The sequence below is a fragment of the Gymnogyps californianus genome, chromosome 4 (genome assembly GCF_018139145.2).
Source record: "Gymnogyps californianus isolate 813 chromosome 4, ASM1813914v2, whole genome shotgun sequence".
Lineage (NCBI taxonomy): Eukaryota > Metazoa > Chordata > Aves > Accipitriformes > Cathartidae > Gymnogyps > Gymnogyps californianus.
The window spans coordinates 69,830,959-69,856,539 of NC_059474.1; the positions used below are offsets into that span (position 1 = coordinate 69,830,959).

The 25,581-nt window shown below is 39.6% G+C and overlaps 1 protein-coding gene across 2 annotated transcripts; it reads right to left on the reverse strand.

The window, feature by feature from the left end:
- Positions 1-155: 155 nt before the first annotated feature.
- On the reverse strand, positions 156-25,376 carry SMARCA5 (SWI/SNF related, matrix associated, actin dependent regulator of chromatin, subfamily a, member 5). 2 transcript variants are annotated; one of them, XM_050895521.1, is made up of 24 exons: positions 25,147-25,376; positions 22,490-22,564; positions 19,487-19,653; positions 18,640-18,740; positions 17,883-17,983; positions 15,803-15,982; positions 14,148-14,303; positions 13,913-14,044; positions 13,077-13,145; positions 12,504-12,613; positions 12,003-12,229; positions 10,086-10,207; positions 9,845-9,997; positions 8,476-8,608; positions 7,615-7,763; positions 7,262-7,381; positions 6,914-7,024; positions 6,206-6,319; positions 5,885-6,007; positions 4,457-4,589; positions 3,323-3,441; positions 2,121-2,333; positions 1,549-1,659; positions 156-488 (listed from the first exon to the last, which is right to left on the reverse strand). In XM_050895521.1, exons 1-24 carry the CDS (start codon positions 25,297-25,299, stop codon positions 423-425), a joined length of 3,138 nt encoding a protein of 1,045 aa, XP_050751478.1. In that variant the 5' UTR covers positions 25,300-25,376; the 3' UTR covers positions 156-422. The 2 variants fall into 2 exon arrangements, with proteins under 2 accessions (XP_050751478.1, XP_050751479.1); XM_050895522.1 differs by having other exon boundaries at positions 7,615-7,759; positions 8,472-8,608.
- Positions 25,377-25,581: the final 205 nt, after the last annotated feature.

Below are 25,581 nucleotides of genomic sequence, written 5' to 3' on the forward strand. Positions count from 1 at the left end.
CACAGAATTTCCAGAAATGGGGTTTGACTGGTGGTGGTGGCTTGTAACAAGAAAACACAACTAAATAGAACTATTGATCATAACAGAAAAAGTGTTCACAACACCCTAAGAGGAAAAAAAGTTGGGAGATGACTAAAGAAATAGGTATTCAAGTGGAAACACTAATGAAAAAAAGTCACGTGAAGCTTTATTAATAAATGAAGCCTATTTATTACTTCAAGTGTTAATGGTAAAAAAAATTCAGCACAGCTGTTGCATTTAAAAAAGTGAAACTACATTAAGTACTATGTTTCTAGTTCAGTAAACAGATGAACCCGATGTCCTTTAATGACATAATAGTTGAGCATTATACAGTACATCTTATGAAGACCCGTAAATTAAAGAACTACTTTTTAAATTTAGTGATTACAAAAATTCTGCATTCACAGCTTTAGCTTCTTTTTTCTTCCACGACCATCAGGAGTACCATCCATTTTGCGCTTCTGTGCCTGTAAGGTAAGTTTTTTAGTAAGTTATTGTGATACAGAAAGCTTGTAAGCAAGCAACGTGTTTCAAGTCAAAGCAGATGGAGATGATTTATACCCTGGCAGCTTTAAAATGTGATAAATTGCAAATGTTGTAATACGGCAAATATGTACATCCTCCTCAGGACAGCCGTCATTTTGTATTCTTCCAACTCTGGAAGAGTACGGTTTCACAGAGGTAAAAAGTGTTTAGAAGCAAATAAGGGTGTTATAAAGCTTCCTAGTTATGAAATGGTATTTCTAAATACCTGTTTAAATATTCTGTGAACAGTTCTAAGAAACTTATTAATCCACAACTCTTTACTGATTTCTGCACATCTGCAAAGTAAGTTGTGCTTCTAAGTTTTTGATACAACGGCTCTAGGCAACAACCTGAACAACAAATCGAGGCGAGAAAATGGGTAAAGTTCCTTTACAAAACAGGCCTGCATAGTTAGCAGTACTTTAAATTTAGTCAGCAAAGACAGCAGTCAAGCATACGTGCTGTTTTCCCAAATCAAGCTCTAGGAGCCCACTTCATGACCAGCTCCCCAGACAAGGAAAGTGATGGCAGACAGCAGAGTCTACATAGGAACACTTGTAAACAGATCTGTAAAGTGGAGTGCATGGTCTGCATCGCCTATGTATCCCTCAGTGTGACATGCAATTTCTTTTCAATTTCTGTGAAACACAGAATTTCTTTAGGGATAAAAATTAATCAAAAGGCCAAATATATCTCTGGTTTATTTTACCAGGGTAAACCTATACAGCGTACCAACTCAGTGATCCAAAACATAACAAGCTCATCTGCTCCAAAGCATGTGAGCTATAACTCAGAACCTAAACTTATTTTCCTTTATTTGACATCCACAACCATACTAGCTGAATGACAGTGAACTTCTTTAAGCAGCTCTTAACTCTGCCCTGTAAGGTTTTGTGGTGGTGGTGTTTTTAAGTAACTTTAGATATCACTTGTCCTAGACAATTAGAAAAGCACTCTGTCTTCCAATGAGCTTTTCCACAGAAATGCCTTTTTAAATCTTACCGAAGATGGTTTTGGTCCACGTTTCTTCTTTTCTGCCTTTTCCTTTTCTTCCAGTTCCATGTTTTCTCTTTCAATCAGGGTGATTAAAGTATTGCATCTCCTTTGCAGCTCCTAAATTGCACAACATACATACTCACTCACTACATTAGGCAGCCACTTACTTAAATGTAAAAATCATGTTAGAATATTAGAAATGCCTGTAAGTAGGTAAAAGGTTTTTGCTCTATCTTGGCAGAGGCAGAAAGGAATGAAGTATTTTTTGATTCTTACTGGCTGGCTTCACAGGAATGGATTTGATCGCAGATGTTTGCTTTTTAAAACATGTTTGTATTTAACTCAAATTCACGTTGATTTTGAAAAACGGTACCTTGGGATTTTGACTTTATCCTCCCATAAGACTTTTTAGTTTACTGCATTTGCCATCCACTACAGTTGTCAGAAAGCCTATAAAAATTTTACGCATTGTACACATGCACATATCTCAGTATTTCAGAAGCTAATTAATTAGGCTGGTGTATAACGGTGTTGTCATAGGCGTTCATGAACAAAAAGCAAACCGGATTAATACATACCATTGCAGTTCTGGACTTGAGAAACCAGTCAAATCTGAATTGTGGGGAGTTTCGGATACACTGTCTTAATTCATCATAGACATTTTCTTTATCAAATCCTAGCTTGTGAAGCATACAGATTAGAAAGCGATCCTCCTCTTCAGTGTAATTCTTCCCTTTATTAGTACCATATGATATTCTTAGCTGGTGGAAAGGGGCTTTGTATCTGCCAATCTAAACAAAACAAATAGGATCTTATGAAACTAATAGTTCAGAATTAGCATGGAACTGTTTTATACAAAAGCAATGCATCACATGAAGACAGCCAGATGAACAATACCAAGTTAGAAAGCTAGATCTTTTATGAGCTCTGGTGCTAAGTCACCACATGTAAGGAACTGTGGGTTCTAGAGATACTGCATTTACCAATACCATCTAAACTGGGAAATTCTGGTTTAGACAACAGCCAGCTTTGTCTGTGATCTTTTGATTAACGGCAGACTGCAGACCTGTCACTAAATTTGAAAATAGTCAAGACCTGCCAGGCTTCAACTGGCAGTGATTCTTTTTAACATACAAATCCTCAGGAATGGTCAAAATCAGAGTAAGAGCACAAAGGTACAGGAAACTGTAGCACATGGTTCGGCTGCATTCTGGTGAATTGAGTCAGACACCGTTCTTCCCCTGACTGCCCTAGAAGAGAGAACTAACTAGTCAAACCTGAAGTGGGGGGGCGAATGCTGATACACTGTCTTAATTTACTACAACTCTGTTCGTTACCAAACACTGGTTGGGGAAACATAGATGTGAACAAAAGCCTCCTCTGCTTGGTAAGTCTTCCCTTTTTAAGTAAGTGTGTGCGCTAAACATATATATAGCGTTTTCAGTTACGTGGGTCCAAAAGAAATTCTGCTTCTTCAAAAAGCATGTCATTATTGGGAGTTTGTTATACAGCACTAGGAACTGTTCTATGAGAAAGACGATTGTTACAAACAACAGGTTAGGCCACACCTAAAGTTATCATCATAGCTATCGGCCAGGACAGCACTTCACTTCTATAGAATGGAAAAGCTATAGGCAGCAACTGCTGAGGAATATGCAAGAGAGGCAAATACCATGCCCAACGTGGTGTCTTCATACATTAGTAACGCTGGCTAGACAGAGTCCTGCATCTCACCTCACTGGCACAGGGAAATAAAGGAAGCAAGAAACACAGCAGATACCTTTGTATCAAGTGCTTTTTTTATGCTGATGCGTCTCTGAATTCTGGCTTCTCCTCTTTCTATCTGAGCCATGATCTTCTCTATGTCTTGGAGTTCATTGCATCTTTCCCAGAACACAGCTAGGAAAAGAACAATTGGTTAGTTTCTTATCATGCATCTTAAAAGTTAGGAGTTTTTAACCTTAAAAAAAAAAGATGTTACTTCCTTTTACCAGAACTTACTGCTGTATAAAAACAGGCATGCCTTTACCTGATAAGGAACCTTCACTTCCTGGTATCATGTGTTGCAGTACTACAAATGCTATTTTGAAGAGGGCAGATAGGAGTCCTCAGTTTAAATGAGGTGCGATACAGGCCAGAAAGGTTTTTGTTAGCCAGTCTCCTCCCCAAAGAAAAAAGCTACTTAAAATGAAAACTGAGGTAACAGCAATAAATTTTTTACAGCGGGAAGCGGGAGGGCAACTGAGTGGCCAAAGACAAGAGCAAGTGTCTGAAAGACAATTAGGTGTTTAAATAGAAGGGGTTTTTTTAAAGAATTTTTCACATCTGTAAGCTGCTATATACCTTTAGAAATTTAGCCCCACGACCTTGCAGCTGCACTACAGCAGAAAACACTTCTGAGACATCAGAGGTAGGTAGCCAAGTGGACTTTTACTTAAGTTACAAAAACCAATGGTCATTATATATTCAGTCACAAAATGTTTACTGTATCCCACTCTTGATGAGGATGAGGCAATAAAGGTGTAAAGATTCAAGAAAACTACTGGCTAGTGAATACAAGGAAAAGTGAAATCTCTCCAGCTAAGCATTGTTTCTCAGCATTGCCTTTTGCAAAAATTAACAAGAATTGAAGGCAGCGCTATCCCGTTAGAGTAGATTTAGGCTATATTAAAGTGGGTCGGTAATAGTTTACATGCACATTTTAGTACAGCTTTAATCATGCAGGGGCTAAACATGGTAAAAATCTAGATCAGTAGATCCCAAATCCATCAGTACAATTCTACCCTGAAAGTCTTGAAGAGCCGTGTAAGAAATTCTCAGAAGTAAGATGTTACCATGTTCGCAGGCAGTTCAAACTAGGAAAGCAGCATTAGCTATGGGCTCACAGAGCTGACTACTTAAAAAAGTAAGTTACCTGAGTACTCAATGACTTCCTCTGGGGTTTTTCCTTCTACTTCTCGTGCTATATTTTCGATGTCATCACGGCCCCACTTCTCATTAGCTTTGATGAACTGGTTAAAATCTCTCTTATTCCAGTTAGTGAATCCCTTGATAGCAATCAAAAGGAAACATTGCACAGAAGTTCAGGATTTGTCTGTCTCCAAATTTGTTTCAATAGATTTCTTTAAATGGCCTGCAACACTTCCATCATTCCAACAATATTAAACCTCTGCTTTCTCTGCAGTTTAATGTTAGCAGAAAAACTTTTTATCCTGCTGTCACTGTAGTCTCTCCATCTAAATACTGCATAATGATTAGCACTGGGTTTCTACCTACGTACTAATTTCAGATAAAAGACGCTTCAGGTCATAAATTAATCCCTCCTACCAATATTCTCTGAAAGAGAACATGGGATCGCTTTTTAACAACAAAAGTCCCTCAAGTGAAGGAAGTAGTGTCTGTAATGGTTTTGTTTTGTCAAAAAGGCCCATGAAGTGCCTCACAAATGCCATCAGCCATTTTCCCTGGTCACCCTCCCTCAGAAGGTCTAAAGCTATTTTGTGATGATATTCAGTAGGGACAGAAATAGTACTGCTGAAGTTATCAGCTGCCAAAATAGGCTAATTTCATGTTAGCAATAACTTTTACAAACAATTAGCAGTAAAACAGTCTGCCAGCCATGTTATGATTTAGCCACAGCTTACTTGATTGTACTGGTTTTAATAATGAACTGTTCCAGTGCCTTACCACTCAAGCAAGAGATCTTGTCCTGTAATTCCGCCCCCGCCAAAATACAATGTGAAAATATAATAATACCCAAATAAGGTGTAACAGGCATTAACCTGTTTTAAATGATTTAAAGGTACATGCTACCTAATTATATACCTATTCAGCTCATATCCTCTTTAAGAGATGGACACTATCCACTACCAGTCATGGTTTAGGAAAACTGACCATTCATTCTGCAGGATTCACTTCCCCATGGGAGTGATACTTTGGCAGAAGATACGCTTTAAATAATGTGGAAAGCGGCACATTCAGCTCAGCTCTGCAGCTAGCCTGCGCGGTCCCACAGCTGAGGCAAGATGTCACTGTCTACAGTCAACGCAAACTTGGCAGGCCAGACTCTGACACTGGGCTATGTCTTACTCTTTAGGCTTAAAATACACAGAACGTAGATCAGATTCAGAAGAATCTGAGTACACTAATTTGGTGCACGTTCTTCAAAGGTATCCAGGCCCATGACAAACGGAATGCTAAACCTCTTTTCAGTCAGAACCAAAATCTGCAGCTGTGTGAACTACGGCATGTGTGAATCAATGACCAAGAAATGTTCCTATACCACTGTAAAACACAAAGCAAGCTTCAGCTGATTTCAGTCTTGCTAAAGAGCCAACTATACCTGGGTTAGAAGCTTCTCTTTTTCTTCTAGTTCTTCATCATTAAGAGGTTCAGCCTCATCAATCTTAAGCTGCTCTTCCTTTTGTGCTTGGGCTGCATTTGGCAGATCAGGATTCCGAGGTACCTGAAAGGTTTTGCATTTTGTAAAATTTGAGTAATTTTTCACAGATAATTGCTAATTGTCACTTTTCTGTTAAGATAACCTCATCATTTGTTCAGCTTAACATGATTTATTTCATTTAAATTAGTGTGAAAGGCAGGGCAAGTGCATATTCTCCTACTGTTGCAGTAAACTGTTGCAATGCGTGAATTCTTCAATTACCTTGTACCCTATTGTTTTCCTGTAGTAGAGAATCTCTTTTTCCAATAGTTCAAACAGGCGTGGAGGAAAGAACTGAAAGTCCTGTACATTTGGCTGTTTTGGAGGCCGTGGTGCCTGAAATACATACAAAGTTTGTATCTGAGTCCCTTTCAACATCCAGAATCTGTTTGCTTGTGATGATAACTGATTTCAGTTTATGAGCAAAAACAGAAGCTTTACTGTTACAAAAATGTACTGTCTTAACTAAAAAAACCAAAAGGCCACACCATGCAAGAGACAAGTACAACCATGAAGAATTCTAAAAGTAAAAGACCTGTGAGAAAAGGGGAGAGGGTCTTTTGGGAGGAGGCGGCGGCTGGGGAAAGAGTCACACATGCATCCCCTTGAACAAAGTTCAGGTGTTCTGAGCAGCAATAAGGAAATCTTCCACAGGTACGGAAAATTCACAGCTGCTTAAATAAAAATAAAATAAGAAACACCTTGTTCTTACCCTCCTAACATCTTTCTTACAAGTTTCATCTTGCTCTTACTTTTTTCTCCCAGAAGTTTGTCTCAAGTCCTTTGGATTTTTCTACATTTAAATTGCCTCCCCAATTTATAAAAGTGAATAGAGCAGGTTTTATGAATAAAGACCAATTTCTCGCTTTCAGCTTTAACCGTTTATCATGCATGTTTGAACAATTTATTTTTTTAAATCAGTCAACTCACCTTGGGTGCTTTTGGCTCACTGACTCGAAGAGCCTCTCTGAAGTAAGCATCCACAGCATAGTTGGCTTTTCTTTCTCGTTTAGGTGGTTCAATCCACTCTGTAAATGCCATCTATACAAACAAATCCCACCGCCCCAAAAAACATTAAGACTAAGCCTTGCAAAATATTCACACCAGCTACAAGTTTTTTATATATATAAACTAGGTCTACATTTACTTCATTACATAAGTATTAAAACTTATAAACTATTTTCCTAGATTATATTGTATTTTAACGAACACTTCTTAAATAAAGATGGTTCAATCATACAACTTAGTGCTTTCCTCCAAAAGAAATTTAAATGTTACCTTCTGTTTTTCTCTGTAGTCTTCCCCTTCAAAATTATACACGCTGGACTCTGTATCCATTGTGAAATTCCTGAGTGAGCTTTCACCCATCTTTGAAAGTTTTTCATTCATTTCCGCAGTCTTGGAGGGGGGAGAGAGAAAAGAACAGTAGCAATTTTGAAAGATACTTCATTAGAAAACATCTCATTTACAACAGTAGAAAAAACAAACATGTCTGACCAATATGAAAACCCTCAATAGCAAAACCCCTATTCTCTCCAGCTTACAATCAAGTTATCATCTAGGGATATACTATCTTGCCATCAAATTTAAGTCTACAGGTGGGCTTCCATTTTTTTTAAACTTTTTCTCACCTTCTTTGCACCTCTTTCCAAAATGTGGTCAATATCTTCATCGGTAATCTCACTCTCCTTTGAGGCAAACACATGTGTCGCTCCATGTCTAATCATTTGCAGCATTTCATCCTTTCCAAGTTTATTCAGGTTTTGATCCACCAGTCTTCCTGAAGATAAAAGCATTGGAGGATAGCAACTAACTAAAGAGTTTACATTATGGAAGGAGCAATACATCATTTTTCTCCCCCTTACACTTCGACGTTAGAGCTATCTCCCTTTCTCTCAGTAAAGGAAATTCCAAATGAAGAAAAAAAAAAAAGGGGGGGGGGGGAGGGGAGAAGCAAGCAAAATCTAGCCAGGGATCACATACATTTGCTTTATTACACATGAATTATGTTCAACAAACATCATTTTGGATGTGAGGTCTTCCATGTAAGCTTTGTTATGGCGCATGTTTTCACCATTTCCAGACTAAACCTTATTGAATCCTTTTTTCAGAAATAAAGTTACTGATTCCAATCAAGTCAACCAAGAAGGTTACACTGTCATCACTTCTCCCCATCTATTAAAAAAAGGCCAGGCATTTATTTCTCCAGTTCAAAGGAGAAGTTGAGTGCTTTAAAAAAACCCACATAAATCTGACTATACCCACTTGTACATACGTATCGCTAGGGAGGTAATCAGAAAGTTAGTGAGGAAAAGCCTACCCCTACAGTAAAATAAATTTTCCAGTGGATCAGGCCTTCGCACTCTATCTTCAGAGTTCAGCTGAGGCAAAGCAACATTCCCATTGATTCTTACTAGTTGATTTCGCCGTAGTTGTGAAAAAAAGAAGAGAATCGTATCATATATACAAACAAATTGCCTTCATATACTTGCCTTGCTGAATGACTATGGAATCTAGCCGGAGTTTCATTTCTGCACGTTCCACTATTCTTTCTTCCACTGTATTGTCTGTGATAAACCTGAACACTCGAACAGTCTTTGTTTGGCCAATTCTGTGCGCTCGATCCTAGGCAAAAAAAAAGTAACAAAAAATTCAGTACTTGGTTTCCAGCATGGCTATATAATTAGTCTTCAATTTGCATTAGTTTCAACATACTAATTTACAAAACAGAGTAGCATAGGTTAGTTAAATCTTTATAGACATCCAGTTAACATGACTACCCAAGATAGCACATTCTTATCTGCATTGCAAGTTTTGGGGTGGTTTTTTCCAGTAACATCAATAATGAGTATGTCTCTAGATGTCATACCTAAAAATAGTGTGTGTTTGGGGTTTTTTGTTAAATCATACAGGGGAGAAGACTGGATGCTCCTGCCCTTATGTAACCTTCTGTAAAATCAAATTATTTAAGAAATTATCTCTGTACTGACCAAAAGCTACCTTTCTCAAAATCGTTTAGTTGTGCCATGAATATTTCTAGAAAAATACCATGCACCACCTCACCTGACTGGCAAATCATTAACGACCGTGAGAATTAGTATTCTGAACATACGCCTTTAGTGGTAGCTGGAACTCTCTCACTTTAACTTCCAGACACCAGTTCCATCATTCTTTTGAACTAATTTTTGCTAGAATACTTGAGAACCTACAGCTTAACTGAAATAATTAAAAAGAAATTTCCAAGATTTGTCACTGAAAGGCCTCATTTGTCCAAATACACTTGTAGGTTTTAATTAGCTTTACTTTCTTATGTATGTTGTCAGTAGTGTTCTTGACATGTCCCGAGGTTGGAGATGCATGCAAATCTACTTCAAAAAAAAAATTAAAGACGGTTGCTAAAAGGAGCTTGCTCACTTATCACCACCATAAAAGCAGTTTTGGAAAAGTTTAATTCAGCTTTTCTTTGTCTCTTTTGCAAGGTCTCAGAGAAGACAGTGTAAACACATTCACCTCCACTCCCCACAGAAGTAAAGCTTTATAGTTTTGGGATCAACATGCTAGATCTTTTTATTTTTTTTAAAGAACAAAGTAGGCTATTTTTGTTAAATACTACTAAGAGTGCTATAGCATACACCCAGCATTTCTCACTGCATAGAACATTGTATAGCCAAAATGTGACTAAGGGTTCCACACAGTGAAAGCTGCACTGGAACTGAAAATCAGTCTGACAAATGCTACTCCTGTGCTAAAACAGGAAAAATACCGATTTATTTTGGAAATACTACGTCATGCCACACATTTCTAGGAAAGTTCCATGAGAAAGAGAAGAAAGAAGAACATAATTTCCATCTGGATTCTTACCATAGCTTGAAGATCTACTTGGGGATTCCAGTCTGAATCATACAGAATTACAACATCAGCGGTAGCCAAATTGATTCCAAGACCTCCTGCCCGTGTACTCAACATGAACACAAATTTTGAGCTACCAGGTTCATTATATGCATTAATAGATGCCTGAATAAATAAAAGGAACATATCAGTTGAACGAAATGTTTTACGAGTACTATTTTTACTTAAATAAAATACTTAAGATTTTAAATACCTGTCTCTCATCATGTGGTGTTTGTCCATCCAGTCTACAATATTCGTAATTTCGCCACATACAGTAATCTTCCAGGATATCTAGGACTCTGGTCATCTGACTGAAGATTAAGACTCTTGAACCTGTTTGGGTAAAAAGCTTTCTTACATTTTCACCAAAACTTAGGATTTATCAAACTCTGCAAGTCTGCACTACCAGAAAGGGAAGGAGGGCAGTTCCATGTACTAAGAGGAAAAGCAGTTAGAATTTCAGAACCCAGTATATAATGCAGGGCTGCAGCCGCTGCTGTCATAGCAGCTGTGTGGGGCTTAGCTGCCTACCGGGGTTAAACCACAACGGCTCCTTTCTGGTGCCCAAGGTGGGGCTCGAAGGGTTCCAGATAACAACACGTGTGACTGGAGTGTGCTAGACCGAATTCATAGCTGTTATAGCTGTTTAGCTGCTAACTGGCAGGCTCCTGTGCTTGCCATGGGGCTTGCTTGCCTTACTGTATATTAGAGTCTAGTTAGTGGCTGCCTTTTTGCTTCTGTTTTCTGTTGTACTCCTTATCAAAATGTTCCCAGACAGAGCAGAGTAAGATAACACAAATAGAAAAACATCAAGGAGTATAAAGAATGAAATTTTGAAGTATTCGTTTTGGATTTAAGATATCTAGAAATAAAAGTTAGTTCTTCTCAAAGACTTGTCAGTTTACTTACCTGCCAAGAACAACTTTCAAAAAATGTAAATGTACAGTAATTTACGCATATAACACACAACCATTTCCAACCTACTTGAGAGATTTAAGTAAAACACAGAATACTACAAAGCTTCCACTTCCCCCTATATTCTCCTAGCATGATTTTTTTTTTTGTCCTTTGGACTCAAGGTCTAATACCGAACTCTCTTCTCTTTAAGATGATCATTTGATTTAAGACCAGGCCAATTGTAATTGCCACGTCTCAACAAGAAGCCTCATAGCAGAAAGAAACCAAGATCAAAAAAAGCACAGTAACCACTGAATTCTTCTTTTTCAGTCTTACAATGATGCATATCGCCACAGCTGCTTGAATGATATCTGGATACAAAGTACAGGTTACTTTTATATTACCTAAGGCTTGGATTTGGTTTTGTTTTTCTGCAAGGAGGCTTTATTTTTCTGCAATTTTGGAGGTTTGGATTTGGCTTTATTTTTCTGCAATGGCTCCACAGTCACAAACTTTCCTCCACTCCTTTAGCCAAGTTACTTCAGTAAGCACACTCATTAAAATAATGAGTTAAAAATTTATTCCAGAGTCAGAAATTCTGTGGCGACTGAGTTTTACAGTAAGGTATTCCAGAGCTTTGTCCCTGCTATCGAATAACTTTAAAATAACTGAGTGTTCCCCCACATTTGCGTGCCTTAAAGAATTCACTGAAAAACCTCGGGTGCCGCTCAAAATCACATCCAGCAAGAAAGACCAACATTTCACAAAGGACTGGACTTTAACCCTACATGAAGACTTTGAATCTGAAATGGTACTTCATAGTGTATCAAAGGTGTGGCTAAAATACCATGATTATGTTGCAAACAGCTAATAATGCTAAGAAAGAAAACCTAAAGTCCAGACCAACTGATGTTTCTGTGGTCTCAATTTAGCTGGGATGAAAAAAAGGAAAAAAAAAAAAAAAAGAGAAGAAAAAAAACATCAACACACTTCACCATCACAAAAAGCCACAATGGATCCACTTATTTATGAAGGCACTTCACAAATTGTTTTTGTATCAACTATTTAAGATACAGTGCTTGACAAGCTGGTATCACGCTAGAAACCAACAATAATCCTAGCTAAAGCATGCTGGTTTTCGCTCAGGATACATGGAAACATTAAAAAGCACTGACTTCCATTTTTATCACTGAACCAAACAACTCTCAAACAACAATGACGAGGTGCATACCTTGTTCTTTCAACTTAGGTAGCAATTTGTCCAATACTACCATTTTGCCACTGTTGGTGACCAAATGCATATCTGTGGTGTAAGGTGGACCAGGTTCTGCTCCATCAAAGAGATATGGATGATTGCAACATTTTCGCAGCTGCATGAGGATATTCAACAGTCTCATTTTGTCCAGCTTCCCAGCTGAATTCAATATATCTATATCCTTCATTAAGATTCGTGTATACCTACATCAAAGAAAGAAAAAACTTATGTAACTCTAAAACAAAGCAGGCCTTTCTTTAAATGATAAGTATAGTCAAAAGCTCACCCTCCCCCTCATTTCATCAGGTAACTCTCCCTGATATGCATGGTTTTGTCATCACGAAAGTTTCATAAGGAAATACATATGAGTTGGGAGTACACCAGAAGGAATTAAATCAAGTTCCACACAATAATCAAGTCACAAGCAGCACATTCCTTCTGAGCCTTAACCACAGCACAGTCAAATATGTGAATTACCATTCTCGTTGCATTTTGCTGAGACCCACATAAATTTTAACTTCCTTCTTTGGAGGCAAGCTTTTCTCTACATCAGCCTTAATGCGACGTAGAAGGAATGGTCGTAGCACCTGAAAGAGATTGCATCATTAAATGCATTTTGGAAACTGAAACACTGATCAGGTCAACAGACAAAAGCAGTGCAGATACTCTCTGTCATAAATGGTCAAACACCAGACCTATTACCAGATCATCTGAAAAAGCAATCTATATGGACAGGTTATTATACATGGGAATATACATGTGCTTTCTTTGGAAGACTCAAAGATTAGGTCAAAATCATGTTTCAGATGGTTCTATGCCCCTTGATTCTTTTTTAATTTTGGTTGACTGAAATATTTATAGTCTCTTCATAGTCAATATTTCAAGAAATAGATCATCTGCTGAGCTTCACCAACCTATTCTGAAAGTCTACCATAGTTTCTGGAGTAAGCTATCTTACCCTAATATTCCGTCACAAGAAGCATTAGAAGAATTATTTAGAACCTAACTTAGGTAAACGTTAACACTTATACAAAAAGCAGAAAGACTTACCATATGGAGACGTTCCACCAACTTTTGATCCCCTAGACAGTTGTTTGTATCAAACCATGAATCAAAGTCCTGTATCAACAAAATCATTGGTATTTAAGGGGTTTCAAGGTGCAATGTCATTACAATGGTGAATAAATACAACTCAAGTGATTCTCTTACACAGGCAGTGAGTAAAAGAACAAATTACCCGCTTCGGTCTATTTTTATGGAAAGCTCTATAACACCTCTTCAAAAAACAAACAAACAAACAAAAAACCCCCCGACGACCTCATTCATATCACTCCATTGGACAAAGTCCATCTGGAAGAAGCGTACTACTGCAGCATTTGATGAAAAATGAAAAGGAGAAAGTAAAATTTTGGTATAAAGCACCACAAAGCTTCCCCTTCTCCAGATGTTACACTCCCAATTCATCACAACAGTTAAGCACATGCTTCACTTTGTGAAGTCTAATGCTCATTATACAGCATCTCCCAACTCACAGGGAAGAAGTCTTAGATAAACAATAAGGTAACTTATAGTTAAACGTAAGAAAAAAAGTAAGTTGGTTTAGCCATCACAACGTTTAAATCTATTTTGAAATGCAGTAGAGATCATCTTCACACTGTGATTTTAAAAACCTCTTATATCTGCTAGGCTCACAACAGCCCTTAAAAATGGCCAAGCTGAGACAAACAGTCTACCCTACTATACCCTCACAAGTCTGGAAACATTTCTAACTGTCAATCTATCGTTACCAGTAACTGATACTCCTAAATATACATATTCAGGTCTATTTTCAAATCTGGAAAACCAGCAAAATTCATTTAATTTGATTAGCAGAAATGAAGACTTACTTCAGATGAGTTAAAGACATCTGGCAAAAGGAAGTTAAGAAGTGCCCAGAGTTCATGTAAGTTGTTCTGAAGTGGAGTTCCAGTTAATAGCAGCCGATTTGTAGTCTTGAATTCTCTCACAATTTCTGATAACTAAAGGACATTGAGACATGAGCAAATATAAAAATATTACTAGTCCCCACACCACCACCTAATAACCCACACAAATCTCTCTTTCAGTGAAAGTATAAATTACCTTTGACTTTTCATTTTTAATCCTGTGGGCTTCATCTATAACTAGGTATCTCCAGTTAAACTTCTTGAATACTGATTTCTCTTTGATAAGCATTTCATATGATGTCACGCAGACATCCCATTCTCCAGGCAACAACACATCTCTGACAAAGGCAGCCTAGACAACAAGGTGACAATTAGTTACTGAGGCTTTGTCAAATCTAAAACAAAAAGAACACACGAGCGCCATTAAAATTTTAAAACAATTTTGCTACTAAATTTGGGAAAAAAAAAAAGATAAAATTAATTATAGAAGCAATATAACATACAACTGTTGTAAAGCTTGACAATCTTGCGAGTGCTGAAGCTGCTAAAACCCTTGGGGCAGAGCAGAGAAGGGATCTCAGGTCTAACTTCTGGCTTTGGAAACTGCAGATGACTACCTACACACGTGAGGTTTTCAATAGCTGAACTATAAGATCAGAACTCAAAATTAATTTTCTGTAGGTTTGCTTTGCTTTTTTTTAAGTTTTAAGTTTAGAAATGGTAGGTTTTGAATATAAAAAAATAATCCCAAGCACTGCTTTATTTGGCTAACTGAACAATTTCTAGAACGCTGACATCCGAGGTTAAAGGCGGACGCAGTAATTAGTCAGAATTCAAAATACAGAGATGTATAAATGTCAAGAACTTAACTCATACAAGCAAGAAATATACTGAAGAAAGAGTAAGAACTTTTGGATTCAAAAAAGATGCACTAAAAAAAAAAAAAAAATCACAGGATATCAGACCTGGACCAATGACCTCCAGAACTATTGAAACTTTCATCAATATTTTTGTAATTTCTAACCCAACAAACTCTGAAAATAGAGCTAGATGCCCTTAGAATAAAAAAATCTGCTGACAAAAGCAGAATTTTAATGGCATGAGTAATAACTCTTCCTTCCATAAATAAATGGGTAACTCTAGTTGACAAATCTACAGATGCGCCATCACATTCCATGTTTTTTAAGTTTTCTTTGCTGTGCTAAAAAAAAAAAAAGTAGCAAAGAACTAATACTGAAGTAAACAAAAAGAGAATGGTTGAAATAGTAAGGCCATAAGAGGCTGAACAATATTTTCTTTTAATTGACAAAATTCCAAGCCAAGTAAGATCCATTTGCATACCACTTTTACCAACCAACCCACCTTGCCCCCTCCAACATTAAGCTGACAACTGTTGTCAGAAAACAGTTCCTTAGTGACAGACCCCGTAATCCTCTTAAGAGCTGCTGTTACAGCCAATACAACGTACTGTACTATGTAGAGCATAAAACAAATTACTTTTTTACAGATTTATATATCCGTACAAATGACAGCACTTTACATGAAACACTTTATTTTCTTATTTTAAGATTTATGGGGTTTTGTTGGTCTACATGGTGTATTGCCTTCACAAAAGGAGAGAGAAAATCTTTGGACAAGAAATTATGAGTGTAAAGTGATGGAGCAATAGCTGGGCAACATACGTGTGAATTCTAAGCTGGTTGTATTTAAAGTAGGTAGCACTTGTAGGTCTTACTGTTTAACCACTACAAATCCAAGTAATATCCTTCCCTATGAACAAACAGTAAAGGTAAAGGGCAGCAAGATCACATGCTAGATTTACACAGGAAAAACAACCACATCAAAACTTACTCGCTGGTCTTTGTCACCTATCAAACAAACTGCTCGAAGTGTAGGTACCCATCTCTTGAATTCATTCATCCAGTTATGTAGAGTGGACTTAGGAACTAACACCATGTGAGGACCAGGAATATTTCTGTAGTGTTTCATATAGCCGAGAAGAGAAATTGTTTGCAGTGTCTTCCCAAGACCCTGTAAGAGACATTGACGTGTCAGAAAAAAAGTCTCTCAGGAAACACCTTTAAAAAACCCAAGAGTGAGCTCCAAGTACAACATGGAAGACACAGCAGCCTGAACAAATGAGTGAGATGTATTAAAGACAGTGCTACTCACAAAAGGCGTCAAAAACTTGGTTAGGAAAAGCTTGTATGGCTTCCCACATTTAATAAAAAAAGTAATAAGAGTAACATTTTCAAACCTTGGATTATGAAGTCAGAATTTTGCCTTACCTTTCAAATAAGACACATTCTTAGAAGTGCAAGAAAACATTATTTCATAGAATTTTGTTTTATAGACTGGGGTGTACTCAGATTATTTATTTAGAGGTCAACAAACTTTACAAACTGGATGTATGCATTCTCTTAAACTTGAAATAAAGTGAATAAATTAAGAACCCTGTAAGGAGGCTTTTACAGGCCACGACATGATGTCAGTTCTTGTGAGAAGAAAGCCAAACATAAATGTAAACAGCTGCATATATCAAAGAAGAAAACAAACACTGAGCTTCTTTAGAAGTACTTTTTTTAAGCGCTCTGTTCTTTATTCAACAGAAATATTTAAAACCTTGTATCTTCTTGAGGAAGACATGCAAAAAACAGATCATTCGTATCATTTAAAAAATTCAAAAAGATTATGACTCAAACACATGGGATTCAAAAAACCCAAAAACCATCAGTGCAAGTTATTTTTGCTTCTAAAATTCAAGTCTTTGTCTTCAAAATAACCACATTCCACCTGGTGTAAGATGTGGAACAGTGTTTACAAGCTGTGTGAAAGGCATTAAGTTCAAAAGGATTAATAGTTAAGAATGAATCAAAAAATATTTAATAGTAAATATTTAAACTCCTCAACGCAAGACGGATTTTGGAATACCACAAATCCAAGGACTTATAAAGTTACCCAGTCATTTTTGTTAAAACAAGCCTGCTCCACTTAGAACTGTACTCAGCAAAAAAAATTTCCTCTATTCATAAGCACATATATTGAAGAAAATCCTTGCTCTATTTCAAAATTAAACATGTTACTAAACAATAATTTAAATTAATTTGTCTCTAATTTATCTTGAAGAAGTTTTATCACACAGAAAAGAAATTACCCGAAGGTATGAGAAATGCAATATACTCAACTGTAATTAGATTTTTGTTTTTCCTTATCTGCTCCCTATGAAAAACAGATACAACTAAAATCACTTAGAGGACACAAACCTATCTGTCCGTCAAACTACAATTTCTTCTGTGTTCATCCCTTGTCTTTCAGGGAGAAAGAATAAAAACAGAAGCAAAAGCTACTATGGCCAGTGCTGACTGAAATGTCCACGGTCACGGTGTGAAAGAAATTTTAACACAGCTCTCTAGCCACATCTATCTTTGTACCATTTTTCCCAGAAAATTTCCCACTGGTGTAGCTCTTGCTGCTGAGACCAGTCCGTACAGGACATTCGTATCCTGCTATCTGCATTTTACCCTAACAACAACAGGAAGTGTTACTGCATTTGTTGCTCTTTTCATACATGACACTCTTCACAAGGGCAGCCTGAGAATACCATAACAAAATAGCTGCAATTTAGAGAAAAAAAATAGAGGACACGTCATTCTATAGAACAACTCCCCTCCACTGAATTTTATTTTTCTAAAGGTTGACAGATTCCCTTTTCATATGCCTATTTCTAAAATTGCCTGCACAGTTTAATTTAAATTAAGATACCTGTGACACTTTTAACATTAGTGACTTAAAACATACTAGAAAAAAAAAAGATTTGGCAAATTATGTATTGCATTTTGTGCTATTAAAAACCCTACATATATAGCTGAACTAAAATTGTATTGTATCACATGTGTTCACAAGTCCCAAGAAACATGGGCTATGTGCATACCATTTCATCTGCTAGGATACCATTGATGCCATTTTCATACAAAGAGATGAGCCAGTTCAATCCTCGGACCTGATAATCACGCAGCTTTCCCCATTTAACATCTAAAAGACAGGAAAGAATAGACTAAAAGATCTGTAAAAACTTACCAAAGAATTTCACCATCCCTTGCCTGCTAATTGACACTGATTATCTAAGCTACAGAACAAAATCAAGTAGTAAATTTCATGCAGTAAATTCCGAGGACAATGCAGATTAGAGACAGTGACATGTTAATTTTGTTTCTGCAAGCTGCTCCAACAGCTTTGTTTTCTGCAAGAACTCAAAATACGTAGAAATTCTAACTCTATCACCACCCCCCAAATCAGAACACAGTCAAATGTTAAAACAACAGAATATCGAATTCTCTGTTAAATGAACTGGAAGCAGTTAGGTACTTTAAATTGTATCAGAAGATAGGTTACATATGTAAAAATCATACGATGACAGACTTAAAAACAGCTAGCTTTTTTCCTAGTAACTAAAGCATAGCAACTGGATTTCTAAAGGACAAGACTCACTGGACCATCTTTCTAGCCTGATTGAAAATAAACAGTCCCTCTTTAATACATTTTGTCCCGTTAGACTAGTGCTGGATTTTTTTCTCCTTCTCCTGTCCCCCAAAATTGATTCATTGTCCTCGGGAAGGATGAAAATAAACTTCATTTTAAACAACATTTTGAAGGAAAAGAACGGGGCGGGGGGGGGAAAGGAAACACACATGATGGAGATTCTTCAAATCGAGTGCAGACGTTAGTTGCCTTGGAGCTTTCTGTTAACAGCTCCTCGTCTTCTTCCTGCTCTGTTCTACGATGGCGGTAGCTGAAAAAGTGCAAGAAAGAAGTAAGTTTCTGGCTAAACTGAAAAGACGTGAAACTGTTCTGAAATTAAATCTAATGTCACTGCAGTACAGAACGCAAACACCTAAAGAAGCTTCTAGCAAGATTCTTCAAAAGAGCTCATATTTAGCTGATCAACTGAAATGCTGCTTTTTAACTCTTTAGAGCCACCAGCTTCTTAATAAGATAAGATGACCACGTTGTTAGCAGGCTCAAATATTACAGCAAAGTGACTGGAAAGGGATAAACTATGTGCATAAGTACTGGCCTTTAACTACAAGACAGCAAGACAGGGAACAACACTGTATTTAAGAGTTCTGGAACATCTCCCAAACGCTAGATATACTGTAGCCATATAAGCTGCAATGAAGGCAATCCAAATTTCCAGACTTCTGATTTTCAAGCTGCCTGTAAGATGCAGGATACTGATGTTCTCCATGAACTCTTACAACTTAGAGCCACAAGTGCTTTACTTTTCTGCCCCCACTTTTCTTCATGCTGGAATACTTTTAATCATGATAGTGCTTTACCACCAACACAAAATTCTTATAACTCCTAGAATTCTTGAATAACCTTCAATTTACAGGTGGGCAGTTGAAAAATACCACAATCATACAGCATAAAACACACATGGAAATAGGACAAAAGACTAGCATGTTTAACTTACGCTTCTAAAGTACAATAAAATCCATAATTACAGTACAAGCTGGCCTACATGTCATCACTCACTCGCCAACTGACAGTAAATTCTGTTTCTCATCCTTCTTTATTCGTGGACGTCCAGGCTTCATCTTCAAAGGTGAAGTTGGAGTTTTCTGAGCAGCAGGCTGAATGAAATGAGCAAACAGCTCAGTCTGCTTCAAGAGATACTCAAATCTGTTTGCTCTGTCTGTTTGCTGTTGACAAGGAAAATTAAGTGGAACAAATGTGAGACATTACAGTATGTATTCATTCAAAAGAAAAAGCTATCAAATGCTTTTTAAACAATATAGATTCACATTTCTTTATATACATAGGTACAATAACAAAGAAGAGATGATTAACATCAATAATATAACTGTTGCTGACAGATTCAATACTCTTTTATTGGGTCAAGGCTAGCCTTTGCTACGCAGTAAGATCAAAGTTGCAAGACAGACCCGTGCTAAGACTGAAATCTGATTTTGGCACACAGATTGCATGAGTGTCACTAGACAAGGCCAGAGTCCCCTTAACAACCTTATCCTATCAAAAATTATAGTCCCACTCCCAGAAATTTACCCCCACCCAGCATGCACAGGATTCTTCAATGAACTCACTCATTTCACCAACCTGGCAACAACTATTTTCTACCACATGCGTTTCCTGCCTGCTTAGTGAGATAAGCAAAAGAGCTGGCATTAAAGGGGGCGGAGAGGGCAGAAGAGCCCATAGCTAGAAGCCAGAACACCTATTTCAGCAGCAGAGACCTCTTAGATATGCTCAGCCTAACTTGTCAGACTGCCCCCTTTCATATGAGTCGCTGCTTCTGCTGCGCAAAAAAGATTACAGGAGACAATATTAGTATCTAAAAGGTTCAGTTCCTTTGAGACAGCTTCCATTTGGAATCAACACATCTTCCCAAGGCCACATCAAGACTTTAGAACAGACAATCAAGACAGAAAACAGCTCCAAGCTTAACAGCAACCACTCTGACAATCTGCCAGCTGCCACAACATAACCTGGTATTTAGCAACTTGCACAGTTACAGGAAGTCAGTTTTCTTAGTAAAAAGGAACATATATTCCAGACTTCTGCAAGAGCAATGCCAGCTCTGTGAGTGTCCTCCTCTTTAAAGCAAGCAGTTCCTGCACTATGTAAAAGACAGGAAGACAGAGGGTTAGAGAAGAAAGAGACCAAGAAAGAGATCCTGTATGTACCACAGAAGAGTCAGACGCACTCCAACTATAGTTTAAGCTTGATTGACACAGCTACAATCCACATCCACTGAATTAAAGTTTTCCTGTCTATTCTTCATAGGGTGTTTTTCTTTACTTTGCAACAGTTTCTGAAGTTTAAGCTAGGTAAGATCTTACTGCTATCCAAATTGCTGACCCTTATTTTTAAGTACTTGTTTCACTGGCTGTGCAAAAGAGAAGAGATACAGACTGCACTGCAAAAGTTTCCTCGTTCCAAAATTTTAGTGAGGGATCTTCTGCAAGTTTGGCACTGCACACACATCCCCACAACTTGTTTTCATTGCACTTAAGGACACTCCTTTAAGAGACTAACAAACATTATCTGTATCTTTGAGATAGGACACAGACAAGAACAGGCTGTACTGTGCTACCTTGAGCTACCCTTCTACCAACAGAAACTTTTCCCATTTTCTTTTCTAGTGCATCTTCTGACTATTGTGACAGTAAAATACAATCCTCCTTGTAATTGTGCCTGTCTAGAGACTAGAAGAGACAACTCCAAGTTCACTTTCTTCAGTTTGCCAGGAAGTAGCACAAAAAAATTAGCAGAAGACTGTGTTATTTTCAGTGGCAAGAAGAAACAACACAGGAAGCAGCAAATTATAAGAATTAGTTTCACTTTCCTACGAAGAAATTCCACATGCAGCCACAAACACTGGAATTACGAAGAGGAAGAAAGGAAAACAGGGAGGAACAGAGAAACAAAATGCAATGAGATGGTGAGGAGTGGACGGCTCCGTCTCTTACATTGAGTATGTTATAAAAACTAAAAAAATAAGGAAAATAGTAGGTTTTCTAGTAGCACAGAATCACCCATCTTCAAAAGCTCACGGACTCTAACTAGAGCTTCACAAAGAACAGATTAAATTTCAGAAAAAGCTAACAAAATCCCTTTCAGTCTAGACAAAGTAAAAGGGTTGAAAAGTTGGCCAAGGCTTACAGTCAGCGCTTGTCCTAAACAGTAAACCTTTCCTCAGCCTCTTATGAATTTTGAAAGTTAACTTTTATTTACTTTGACCTGTAAACTGTACTGTTTGAAAGAACCTGCGTATTTTGAAGTCCCCCAACTAAAGCATATTTCAACTGAAAATGAATGCAGTGCCTACTCAAAAGCCTTATGCCAAACCTTTCTTTTTACTGCTCGCCCCCCCAAATAGAAATTAATATACTTTTCCTACAAAGGACTGCTACTCCTGCAGTTCAAAAGTAAGTTTGGAATTATTTTCCTGTGTTCAACAGTGATATAAAAAAGGTCCTAGACTTCAATTGATTCCATACATTGAGAAAGTAACGTAGCAGCCATTTAAATACTTATGGACGCTTCCCTAGAGGATCTTTCCATTTCTGACTGAGAAAGTGAATACTCAACTTTTCATAATCCCCCTTGCCTACAGGAAGGACAACTCTACAGATAACTCCAGAACCAACTTGACAACTTTTTATTACATTTTTTGCCCTAAGACATTTGAGTATTTCCCATTATATCATTCTTCTAAATCTAGAGCACCTCAAAGCTGCTAGAAACAGCAAAACACATTAACAGTTATTCCCACAAATGACTGCAATGGAAACGGAGAAAGAGCAGAGGACCAGTGAACAAAATGCTAAAAAGGAGAAGGGTCTAAGGGTTTTTTCCTGGATGTTTTTTGGTTTCAAATATTTCAAAATATTTTTGAATAACTAGACAAAGTTTTATAAATCCAGTTAAGAGATTTCAAACAAGCAGAAAACTCAGTCTACTTTAAGCAACTACATAAGCACTAGATAGCTGTACACAGTCCCAAATATTACATACCATTTTCTCTTCGTACGTAGGATCTGCTTCCTGGATTTCTTTTTGTTTTCCTGGTGACGCATCCTCAAAAGACTCCTGAGATGAAAAAGAATTAGAAAAAAATTGTTTTCTGAACAAGGGAAGATACACATGTAAAGGAGAATAAGCTTGTTTCAAATTACTATCTATCCACATCAGATAGCACAGCCATCTTTTGCTGCTTTGATATAGTCAGCTTTCTATTACTTACCGTAAAATTACCTGGAGATGGATCAAAGATCCCTGCCACAGGGTGAGGGACAGAGCTAGATCTCTGTAATCCGATTTAGCTCCATCATTAAAGCATCACATCAATGTGAATGAGAGAGACAGCTGTGGTCCAGGAGCTCGGCATGCCGCTTCTAGGGTGCTGAGCCAAAACCCTCCTAAAGCTGGCTCTGGAGAGTACTGTGAAAGAACTAGCTCCGGTCCTGAAGCAAGAGTAGTTTCAAGTTTTTTTCCCTTTTTCCAGATTACCCCAATCCCTCATCACTCTGTATCAAGGGAACAAGTCTAAATAAGAACCTGGACCGTAGTTTTGTCCTGGAAGCAGAGTAGGAATTTAGACAAACTGCATTTTTCCCTTATTTCGTTTACTACATCAAATAATTGTCGTTATCACCAATGATACCACTACGAACAGAAAAGTAAGTTGGTTGGGAGGGGGCTGTCCTCCCTCATCCCCTTCCTGCCAAATCCTTCATACTGCCTTCAATTATTCTTTCAGATCAGGGCTTTTTTAATCCTTGTCTCTCCTGTTATTAGGTTAACTCTTTCCCCATCATCTCCCACGTCTAATTTCATCGTCTGTTCCTAAAATCAAAAACAATGCGATGATCCTTCCCTGGTAAACCACACCAAGGCAGTATATTACAAAATAATTCTTGAAAGGGTGAGAAAAGGAAACAAACGAGAGGACTTCAAAATCGTTATTAACCATCTGTTTAACTGAGCCAAGGAAGAACTGAGCTAAATTCAATCTTTACTGGCCAATGTAGAACAAAGGAACAGGAAAATCAGAAACAACATGAAACAAAGGCAGGCACAACACGGCATGTTTGTGGGCGGGTGCTTCCTCACAAAACTCTGGCAGGTAAGGCGTGTGGAAACAGAAGAATCCTAACACAAATGTTTCACTCACCAGTCAAAATATAAAGAACTGAGCATAAAAAGTTCTAGCTAAAGATCTTCTAAACTCATACTCCAATCTTCTCACTCATCTCCCACTGGATTTAGCCAACACCCACCTACCAGTGAGCACAAGCACAGGACCATTTCAACTTCCGTACAAAATTCATGTTTCTCCTGAAATGCCTAACACGCAAAACACAGAAACGCAGCAGCGCGCCATCTGATCTCATCACGTGCGATAAAGGTGACAGACCCTTGCAATTTTGCTGGAGAGCAAGAAAAGCAGTATCTCAGATGATCAGGACTATCAAGAAGCTATTTCAACTGAAACTTCACTTCATGCAAGGTAATCCCTTCCCCACGCGAAAAGGAACTAACTTAGCAAGCACAGCGAGAGCCCTCGCGCACGGGCGCCTCAAGAGCACGCGTTTCACAGCCTCCATGCGCTTAGCCCCAGCCCGGAATTGCCCTATTTTTGCAGGTTCGAGCAGGACTTATTACCCACAGTGCTCTGGCTACTTGCTCATCCGAAAAATATGGCATTTGCAAATTTATTTAGATCAAGTAGGTTGGACTGTACAGAATGACTCAGAGTACAAAACACCCAGCGCTGAAAGCAGGACCAACCAGTTTCCTCATCTCATTTAAAGAAACAATGCTGCAATAAAATTAGCATCTCGAGGCAATCACTCAAACCCCTTGAAATTTCTGGAATAAGCACCTGTTGCCAAAAAAAACCCCTCAAACAACCTCCCCACCCCCCAAAAAAAAGTTCTGAACCACTTCAGCAGGCAGAAAGCGTTACTGCTTTTTAGAATACGGACTCGCTCATCCCTGAAGCAGGAAGCACAAACGATGGGAAGGCTTTCGAGGGAGAAAGGAGAGGAGAGAAAGGCTACTTGCACCAAGCGGGTAACGAGCCCAGCGAGAGCTCTGCGCTTTCAGCGCGTACGTGTGTGCGTGGGGGGAGGATGGCGAACCCGCCTCCCGCGCGGGAGGACGCGAGGGGGGCTCCCCCTGCCCTCCCGTGACCCCGCTTCAAAGAACGTAAATAAATGAAGTGACCTGGCGGCGAGGCCTCCCCTTGTCCCCGCGGCGGCGGCCGGCGGAGGAACACGGCGCCCGGGACCCGTGTGCGGCGGCCGGCGGCGAGGGGCAGCGGAGGGATGGAGCCCCCCCACACACACCCCCTCCCTCCCCAGCTGCCGCCGGGCCGTTTCCCGGTCCCTCCGCCCGCCCGCCCTCCCGCCGGGGCCCGGCAGCGCCCCGGAGGCGCCGCGGCGCACGGCACGGCGCGGCCCCGCGCCCGCCCCCGCCCGCCCCTCCATTGTCTCCCGCGGCCCCACGCGGCCCGGGGACGCCCCGCCGGCGCCGTCCCTCATGGCGGGCACCTGCCGCCGCCCAGTCGGGCGCGCCCCCACCGCGGCGCCCCCGGAGCCCGCCGCCGAGCCGGGGAAGGGCGGGGGGGGGGGGGGGGGGAGTGTCCCCGCCGGGGGAAAGCGCCTGACCTCCATCTCGGTGTCGCCTCCGGCCGGGCCGGCGGCGGAGGGAGCCGTCCCCGCGGCCTCGCTGCTGTTGGCGCCGGGCGGTGGTGGCGGCGGCGCGGGCAGGTCGTCCGGTTGCGACGGCGGCAGCGGCAGCGCCTGCTGCCCGGCGGACATGATCCCCGCCGCAGACAATGCTCCGCCGGGGCCCGGGCCCGCGCCCGGCTGGCTGCGCGCTGAGGGAAGGGGCGGCCGCCCGGCGGGGGCTCAGGGGGAAGCGGCGCGCTGAGCCCGGTGCGCGGCCGCCGGCAGAGGCCCGTCCCCGCTGCCGCCCCGGCTTTCCCGGCGGGCGCCCACCAACCAGGAACCGAGCCGGCTCCCCGCTCTCGCGAGAAGCCCCGCCGCCGGCGTGCGGCGCGGCGGGAGCGAGTGCGCTGGCGCGAGCCGCCGCCTCGCCCC